The following is a 9,459-nucleotide window of genomic DNA, read 5'->3' as shown; positions in this document are numbered from 1 at the left end:
TTGGTAACAACACAAATGATCCATACATACAAAGAAATCAAACCATAAATGTCCAGAAATGAGTCTTAAAAGGATTTTCAGAATTAATTTAAAAATAATGACTAACAACAGTTTTTATTTTGTTTTGTTTTTTGCCTTAGTTGTTACAAAAGCATGAGGTATGTGCACTTTAATATTTGACAAAATTAGCATAATGAATGTTGTTACTATGCCCTTGTTTTTTTGACACGATGCCAATGTTTATCACCCAAAAATAGTTGGGGGCACAGGTCTCTGCTGCTGKTATTTTGTGGGTCAAAAGCTGAAAAGTTTGTGAACCATTGATGTTAGACCACGTGTCGCATAATATTGGCTCTGAACATGTGCATTATGAACTGYAAAAAGGTAAACAAACCACACCTTGAACTAGTTCAGCTAAAATAGTTCATATTATTTTGTAATTTACTCAGGTATAATGGACCTATAAGTCTTACATACAATAATGAAACAAATACAGAGGGGTTTAAGAACACAGTGATTGGCTTAAGTCATGAAATTTGACTTTTTTGTTTAATATTTCAACTTTTTTCTGTCAATTAATTCCCCTGCCCCCTTGAATCAACTGCATAGTTATAGCAAAACACATCCATTCATATTTAGGTTAAAAAATGTTCAAATTTTTACATACTGTTCATCACAATCTAAGACTGATGGGAATTTAGATAAAATAGGATGGTCTCTACCGCTGCCTGGCCCCCCCAAGAAGAGGTTGTAAACACGCCTCTGTGTCGGTGGTGCCCTCGGCCCCACATTTCTCCGGAGCACGTGTCTGCACTGCAGCTCCGCCCTCCTCCTCTGACTCCYTCCTCTCCGGTGAGAGTTCATTCCCAAACCATTTGTCCCAGTACCGTACCCGGTGAAGAGTTTCAGAGGAGATGAGCCATGTCGAAGAAACGGCACAGAAACGCGTCTAACCCGGACTTCTCCGCCGCTTGTTCCGGGACRGCCCGTCTCCGCTGCGGTCACAGCCGGGAACACGAAACGATTTGATTTTGTGATTTGGAAACAGCTGATTCCGGTGTCTGTTTCTCGGAATATTTTGTAACTGAACTCTACCAAAGACACCCTCCTGTCCTTTTTCTTTTCCTCCTCSTGTTCCCGGAGAACACCATGACAGAGTGAGGGGTAAAAAACTGATTTCTTCTCGCCGTCTGACGCCCTCCTCCCTCCCGGTATGACCCTGGGCACCGTGGCCGGCTCGGACAGCTCGTCGGCGGTCAGCTTCTGCTCGTGCTGCGGGGCAGAGATGGTGCCGTACTTCAGAGACGACACGGCCATGTCCACAAATCAGATCAACCAGCTGTAAGTTCAGACTGAGCCGAGCTGTGACATTAAATACTTACAGGAGTTAACAAAAAAAAGTAAACAGAGAGGACAACACAGAAACTAATCTTCACAATTTAATAATTTAATTATAATTTAACAACAACTTTAATAGTCAGCTTGAAAGCCAGCACTGATTTGACACCATTTAAAACCAGCTAAGTAAATGTTACAGCAATTTTGCAACATAAGGGCTTAATGAATTTCCCAGAAATTTTGCAACTTTTTTTCTCATCTCGTCTCTTCCTTTTGACCAAACTAAGTCAAAGAGCTCTTCAGATCCTGTGAATCATCAAAAACACTTAATGAAAAGCCTCATGACTAATACTAAACTTCAGGAAGCTTTCRTCATCTGACTTGATCAAATGATTTGAAGGTGTGTTTCAAGACCTAATTTTATTATTGATTGTTTGAACTTCTGTTTATTATTTTACCACTGTACCTGTTGGGTTGGACCTGTGTCTGTGATTCTGTGATGTTTGTGATGCTAACTGTCTCGTGTCTGTTTAGTTTCAGTTGAAGACCAGGGAAATAAGGTCATTTGTGTCACTTWTAAAACTCAAGTCGTTTAAAACCTAACTCGTAATGTTCTGGCTGAATTCAGATGAATGCAGCAGTTGGTTGTTGGTGATAATTCAGTGTAACTAATCTTATCCCCACAGTCCTGCTGTGTCTGCAGAGTTTGTTTTGTTTGCTTGTGATGATACGTACAGGGATTAAGTGGACTGGTTCGTGGTCTGCACCTTCAGAACAGATCAAAAAAGCTCGTCTTTTCGATCCTAGAGCTGCTCTGATAAGCTTTGCAAAGTCAGGAAAAAACCGAATAAATCGATGAAGATAACACTGCCAATGGATTGAAAGCTGAGTTGCACGTTTTGTTTTGTTTTTCTTCAAAGGAACATTAGCTGATTTAAAGGGATTTGGTGTTGTGTTCCTGGTTTGAGAATGAACTTTGTGTTGTGGTTTTTAGAAGAATCAAGGGTGGCGTGCGACCCGATTGCATTATTTTTCTGAATTTTTTTTTACACAGTGTTGCAGTTTGGTCGTTGCATACTGACAGCATTTATGCACCCAGTTTTTAAGGAAATGTCCTAAATGTGAGTTTGATTAGTGGTATTTAATGAGGAAGATGTTTGTGTGAGACTCATCTTTTACTGGCAACCCACATCTCTTCAGCAGATGTGGGAATCAGCAGATGTGGGAATCAGCAGATGTGGGAATCAGCAGTGAAGCATTATAGTAGTTTGTTTTATCACAGCAGAGTGGACTATTGATTCTCATTTGACCTGCGTGCACTCACAGTAGCCTGGGCCAGGTCGGACCACGTGTTTAACCAGCAAGTCTCAGTAATCATAACCCTCGGGGCTGCTGCTGGAGCTAAGTGTCACCTGTGGAAACACGGCATCTGGAGTCCCATTGTTTTCCTGCCAATTTTAGAAAGCCTGCCGAAGCCCTCTTCCACTGCAGTCCTGTGATTGTGTTGTGTTTACGTTTTCCAAAGGAATCATGAAGGCACAATAAGGAAGTGAGGACTTTGTGTTTCGTTAGGCAAGCTGGATGTTGGCCACTACTTCTGCTTGTTTGTGTTTGTGACGCATTAAGGGTTGTATAATTCACGTGACTTTGTTTATATTATTCTTATTTGCTTGTCTAAATACAGTCAAATCAAACCTGATGTCACAGCTACTACTCTTATAGAGAAGATGGCGACACTTCCAGGATGTCTATGTTTAGTTTGAACTGGTTTGTTTCTTCTTTTCGTTATCACCACTGACCCTTTGTGTTCCAGTAACCCTCTGCTGCTGCTTTCTGACACATCCAGCTGTCAAATAACTGAACTGTTTAACATTTCCAATATATTTTGAGGCGTTTATTCACATTTAGCTGCACGATGTGGTACACGTGTAGACTTCTTTCTCGTCTTATCCTTCTGTCGCTGACTTYGTTTTTAGCACATTTTTCTGCACAGCAGGGCCCAACATGGACCCCTGAACACCCACACACCAGCTAGCTGTGAGTATTTCTATGGGTTGAGTCTGTCTCGAGTTCAAACTCATAAGGCCTTAGCTGGGTCTGCCCTGTATAGAACCACCAGGCCCTATATTTATCCCGCTCTCCTCTCCAGAGTGACTAATATGGGCAGAGGCTGGAGGAGGGGGTCGCCCAGTTATCGGCCCACTATGCAGAGTGGTCCTTACATAGTGAGGATTGTGTCTGACTGTTGCCCTAACAAGTACCCACAGCCTCACTTTAGTCCAGAGTCACTGCTGGGTGAAAGCCAAATGATGACCCGGCCCAGTCTCCGATTGGGTCTTCTGGTTTTATCTGTTGTACTTCAAAGCCCACCTCCAATTCACTCACTTTGTGGAGTCAGATTTAACTGACCCTGTTGCCCTCAATCTTTACCTTACTCAATATGACTCTGTTTGTTTTGTTTCTCTTATCAATTTGAAACAAGAACATATTTAACTTTTTAGGCTATTTTTGTTAGCGTGATCGTTACAACATATTTAACCACTGCAGTTCATCCGGGTGCATTCTGTCAGGACAAGTTAATCACCTCTCTTGGTCTAAGGCAGGGGTGCCCAAACATTTTCCCTGAGAGGGCCGAAATTCAAATCAATCTGAGGGCCACGGGCCAAATGCAATAATAWATGAAATGCAAAGTAAAGTTGTTTTTATTTTTTATGATTAAGCTAGCAGCCTGTGTGGTTGCCCACTTTTTTTATTCAGCCCAYGGACATGGAGAAAATTCAAYGTAWGCTCAGGCAGCAMAGGCTCATGGGACTTTTCACATTTAAAAATTTTAATATATGTAGTCTTATAAGGTGTGCAAATCTAGATACRGGCTTAAATCTAATCTAAATGTCAATCTAATAACCAGGACAACTGCTGGTGGGCCAAATCAAGTGGCTTGGCAGGCCAATTTTGGCCTGCAGGCCCCACTTTGGGCACCTCTGGTCTAAGGGTTTCATTGGTAAGATGTTAGAAAAATGCATTTTGTTTGAAAAACAGAGCGTAACCTAAGATAAGTTTCTTCAATTAAAATTGAACGGTGTAAAACGTGAAGTTCCCAACGCCTAAAAAGAGATGTATTCCAACTGCTGTGTTAGTTAAACATTTATACTCCTGATTTATTCAATTATCAAACATGGTGCATGAAAATATTAAAGGAACAGTTCAGACATTTGAAATGGCTCATTAAACAGCCAGAGTTTAATTCTGACGTTACAGACRAGCTCACAGGTATGACGAACCAAGGTCAGACGATTTGATGGTATTTTAAAATGAGACTGCTCCTGCTCTCAGTTTTGCATTAAACATACAAACAGTAGCATAAAAGTCTTACTGGAAGTCCTACAGCTAACTGCTGCTGCTATTTGAATTTTCAAATACAGTAACTACTGTCTAAAAACTTATGTAAATAACTAACGTGAAACTGATTATAATGTAAAGGTTTATGAAATAGTTTTTTTTTTTTTTTGCATGAATTTCTAATAAAGTCGGTGGGATTTGAGACAATAAAAGACTGCAGTAATCTATTTTTGTTTTGGCTCTGCTCAGATTAGCCATTAGCATGAGTTTATTCCTTCAAGGAGCCATGGTTGTTCATAAGCTTTCAAAAGACTTCGAGTATATCCTTAAAGGTTTGACATCAGTGAAAGGCCGATTATGTGTTTCGTTCTTACAAGAGAAGAATCAAGGAGCTTCCTGTTGGCTCGTTTGTGGGTTCTAATCTGGACTACTTCCCAGGGTCCAGAACCTGGTCTCATAGCTACCAGTAGGTCCAGTGYTCACTTCTGCTGTCGGAGTAAAGATTCTCTGTACAGTAGTTTGACCCTGATACCTATCAATAGCAGAGACTTTTAAAGGACTACAGTATTTTTAGCTGCTGTATTTGAGAGTCTGTCACAGGCCCAGCTTCTGCAACAGTCAGGTTTATGTTTCCCTCGCTGTATTTCTAGGTGCAGGTGTAAAAATGTGTCCTTCGTGTGGGTTTGTGTCCATCCATGAGATTCTTGGGATGGCGTTTCGGTCCACATGACATTGCCCAGTGGCTCGATTACATTCAGACAAGTACAGTTCATTAGTCAGCATGTGAGCGCAGTGGGAGATAGTACAGCAGGAACTGGGGGAACGTCGGAAGTCGTAAAGTAGGTCAAAGTTTTGAGAAATCCAGAGACCAAAAAAAAAAAAAAAAAAAAACAGAGGGGAAGAGTGAGAGGAAACATCTGGGGTCAAGGGGGTGGGTGGGTTGTGGGAAATGAGCCGGGGTTGTGTTTTTGCTCTCGTGTGTCTGTTTTCTCTTGATTCTCTGGTCTCCACAGAGCTCAGGAAAGTCCGTTGGAGGGAGCACCGCCGACAGAAAGGCCCTGACTGACAGGCAGCACCGTGRTTTTATGAAACTGAAATAGTTGAACCTGATGAACTACAGTTGGGCTCAGTTAATGAAGATTGTTGCGAGTCCACTGCCAAACATTCAGGCTCTACTTTCCAACAAAGTGTTTATTATCAAAATAAATATATCAAATAAGTCAAATGTTATTTTGACTTCAAAAGGTTTGCAGTTTTGTCACCACCTATCATTAATATACATTTATGAACCTAAGACAAATTCATGCTTAAATCCTGACCCCTGAGGCTACGAAACCACTTTCCTTTTTTCTTTTCTTTTTTTGAAGCAGAACTGGTTGGTCCACTTCATGAATCAGTGTTTCCTCTTGTTACAGTAGCTATGTGTGTTGAGGACAAACTGCACTGAGCAGTGAGGTTAATCTTCATCTCATTTATCTCCTAAAAACATTCACTTCATTTATAATAATATGCTCTGTGAAATATTTCAAAACTACAAGTCAGTGATTCTCAAACCTTTCCTCCTGTATCCCTCCTTTTAAAGAAGGCTAAATTTCCAGCCTACATTTTCTAAAGAAAACTAAAAGAAAATAAGCAAAGTAAATGGTAAAATAAAAACCTCAAAATCTGCTTTGATTGAAAGAAAAAATCTTTGTAAACAATGAGTAAAACTCAAATGATGACTTAGGTTTTGTGACTTTTTTTATTGTTTGGACTGCGTTTTCTAAAAAAAAAAAAAAACAGGAACAACATGTTGCAACAATAAAATAAGCTGCTGTTTATGTAAAAATAGAATAAAACCAAATGAGCTCGCAGCTTTTTAAAACTAGAACAGCAAAGTTCAGTTTGTGCACAGACACCACACATTTGAAGAACTTCACATTATTGCTGTGTTGTTAGCAGTGAGTCTGTTTTTAMTGTAGATATTTAACAGAGTACAATAAGGGCTGATCTGTGCAAAAAAGAACAGGCAGAAATATTGATTATTAGTGAGTTTTCCCGTACTTTATCAGAGTGTTTGGGAATTTGTCTTTACCRCTGCTGGTTTTAAAGTGATTACTTTCTTCTGGTTATCAACTTTTCTTTTTAAAGACCAGAGTAGATAACACTAACATGATTGGGTGTTTTTTTTTTTCTTTGACTTTTACCCTTCACTGTAATTCCAACAGGAAGATATCCATCCTCTTATTTCTTTGCTCACGGTTCACTGAGGAGCAGTTTGACTCTCAGATCCAGCACCACACTTCATATCGCTCCGACTCACACAGTCCTTGATTTTTAAAGTGACTCCTGCTCCAGCCAGCAAAATGTGCTTCAAAACTTCCCCTTTCCTCTCAGCTCATCCTCCCTTACATCTGGACGGTGTCCTGGCTGACGAGTGAAGAAGTGGACCTACTCTTGTGCTGCGCGGTCTGTGTCCGGTYGCTTTGGAAAGGCTGCTTGTGTAACACAAAAACAAGCCCGGGTTGCAACATTCAAAAGTCCAAACATTAGTTCCTGAGATTAAAATGTATATTATGTGTATATTATGTAAAAATAATAGGAGTAATTTATGTCCTTCAAGGCTTTTGCCCCACATTTCAAGCTTTAGATAAAGCTCTCAGTTTTTTTTCTTACAGTGGAAAGTGTTTTAGCAGAAACATGTTTAGTTTAAAGATCCATATTAAGCTGATTATCATGACTGAGTCTGTTCACATATTTCTGTTTAGATGCATGTAGTTTCTGCAGAGTCAGCACGTCTGTGTGTGTTTTAGTGATCGGATGGATTTTTTTTTTCCTCCTTCTTTGGAGGCTACTTCAAACTTCTAGTCAAAAGTGTAATTATTTTTTATTATTATTTTTTTGGTCATCTTTCACATTAGTGAAGTAAACCTGAACACAACGCCTGGTGTCCAAACCTCATCCAGTCCCACTTCAGTCTCACACACTCCAACCTGTTTTATGGGATTTAAACACTGACTTCAGTTTCTTTCTTAAACTTATGTTAAATCCAACCTGCTTTATTGTAGAGTTGTGTGTCGGCTCGCACTTCTCGCTCCCATGCCTTCCCTCCCTGCACCCCCTGGTCTCCTCCCCGCTGGCAGCTGTTGCAGTGTGAGTAAGTGTGTGAGTGTAATCCAGCTGTGTGGAGGAGCAGGGAACATTGTGTTCTGAGTTCTCACTGGAGCTTGGATCTTGTTTTTGAACGGATCGCTCTGACAGCTCTGGTTTTGGGAGCGTGCRGGCCACAGATGAGTTGAATAGAGCATTGTGACCCATGACACCCCCCACCCCCTTCTTTTTTTTTTCTTCTTAATTTCCTGGCCCACATAGCGTGCTTGTTTTTGGAAAGTTGGGGACAACATGTGCAAGGAAGGGAATGAGTTACATTTAAAGTTAGGTTACACCAAAGATATGTGATGTGGTTGGATAACTTGGCTGAACCCCCCCATACCCCACAATGCATCCCAGTATTTTACTCATGTCTCATTTATTTATCTTTTTTTTTTACATTTTTGCTTTGCTTTTCTGTTGCAGCATCAGTGAGAGCTTCCTCACAGTGAAAGGTGCAGCTCTCTTCCTCCCCAGGGGGAAAAGCCCCACGCCAAACACTGCACCTCGGATCAGCCAGCGCAGGAACAAGCATACAGGTGAAGACTTGTACCGACTAATGGGACTGCTAATTCRATTATAACTCAGCAGCAAAAAAAGGTTTCAATCCTAAATGGGCCAAAAACTGTTAAAGTGGAGGGGAGCAAACATCCATGCTTGTTTTGCATAAAGTAATTTTGGTAAAGTCGATTTGTTAGGCTTCTATTTCAAATACTTAATATCACTCCATTTAAACACTTTACTGTCAACTTTAAATTACACCGTTATTTAAATACAAGTACAGGCTGAAATGGCACCAGTAGCAGCCAGCTGTAGCACTTYATGTGCCACAGCTTCATGTGTGGGATATATTGTCCTAGGCCTAACCTGTATACCCAGAATAGGGCCAGAATATACCTATCTACCTATATATACCCATAATCCAACTTTTGTACCATAATCATACCAAATGTTTAGAATATTAAGATTTAAATCAGTTGTCAAAGCTAACCCCCTAATGAAATGTTAAAATTTATGTACTAAAAGTTTTGTAGTGACTCAACACTACTGGTATCAATGGGGTATAATCTGGCCTTGGGTATGAATAGGCTTAAGCCATAATATACCCGGGTATAATCTAGCCTAGACCCCTTTAACCCCAGGTATAGTCTGGACTGCGAGTATACATAGCGTGTTAAACTGGCACATTCCCAGCAGCGTACAGGTTGAAATATTAACTAACACCAGACTGGAGTCATGTACATTAGCTTAGCTGCTTTCACACTAGCCTTTAGCTGGTCAGTCTTGTCAGATGTGAACTCCTAATTTGTCGAGCTTCAAGCAGCTTTAATAGATGAGTTATTATTMATAACTCCACAACACAATAACTGGAAAATCCCTCTAAGGTAATTCTTAACCTGAGTGAAGCAGACTGTTGTGCTTCAGAGGAAATGACACATTATTTGTGGTTTTATGTCTGTCTATGACTAAGACTGTRATTATATTCTAGAAAACACCTAAACTAAATGTRAACTTCTRTTCATTTGGTCTAGGTGACCTCCAGAAACATCTCCAGACCATGTTTACTGTGCTGCGCCCAGAGGACACTATCCGACTGGTCAGTACCACACACACACACACACACACACACACACACACACACACACACACACA

The 9,459-nt window shown here is 40.5% G+C and overlaps 1 protein-coding gene across 1 annotated transcript in view; it reads left to right on the top strand.

The window, feature by feature from the left end:
- The window catches only part of ssh2a (slingshot protein phosphatase 2a), a gene marked incomplete at its 3' end in the record, with an annotated part of 36,299 nt that overhangs the window by 21,183 nt on the left and 5,657 nt on the right, over window positions 1–9,459 (top strand). Inside the window, 2 exon segments of the mRNA XM_014022534.1 lie at window positions 8,233–8,345; window positions 9,339–9,403. Of these exon segments, the coding sequence (XP_013877988.1) occupies window positions 8,233–8,345; window positions 9,339–9,403 (178 nt within the window).

Source organism: Austrofundulus limnaeus, unplaced genomic scaffold, assembly GCF_001266775.1.
Source record: "Austrofundulus limnaeus strain Quisiro unplaced genomic scaffold, Austrofundulus_limnaeus-1.0 Scaffold334, whole genome shotgun sequence".
Classification (NCBI taxonomy): Eukaryota; Metazoa; Chordata; class Actinopteri; order Cyprinodontiformes; family Rivulidae; genus Austrofundulus; species Austrofundulus limnaeus.
The sequence above is the reverse complement of the archived record's forward strand: the minus strand, read 5'-3'. Positions and strand labels throughout refer to the sequence as shown.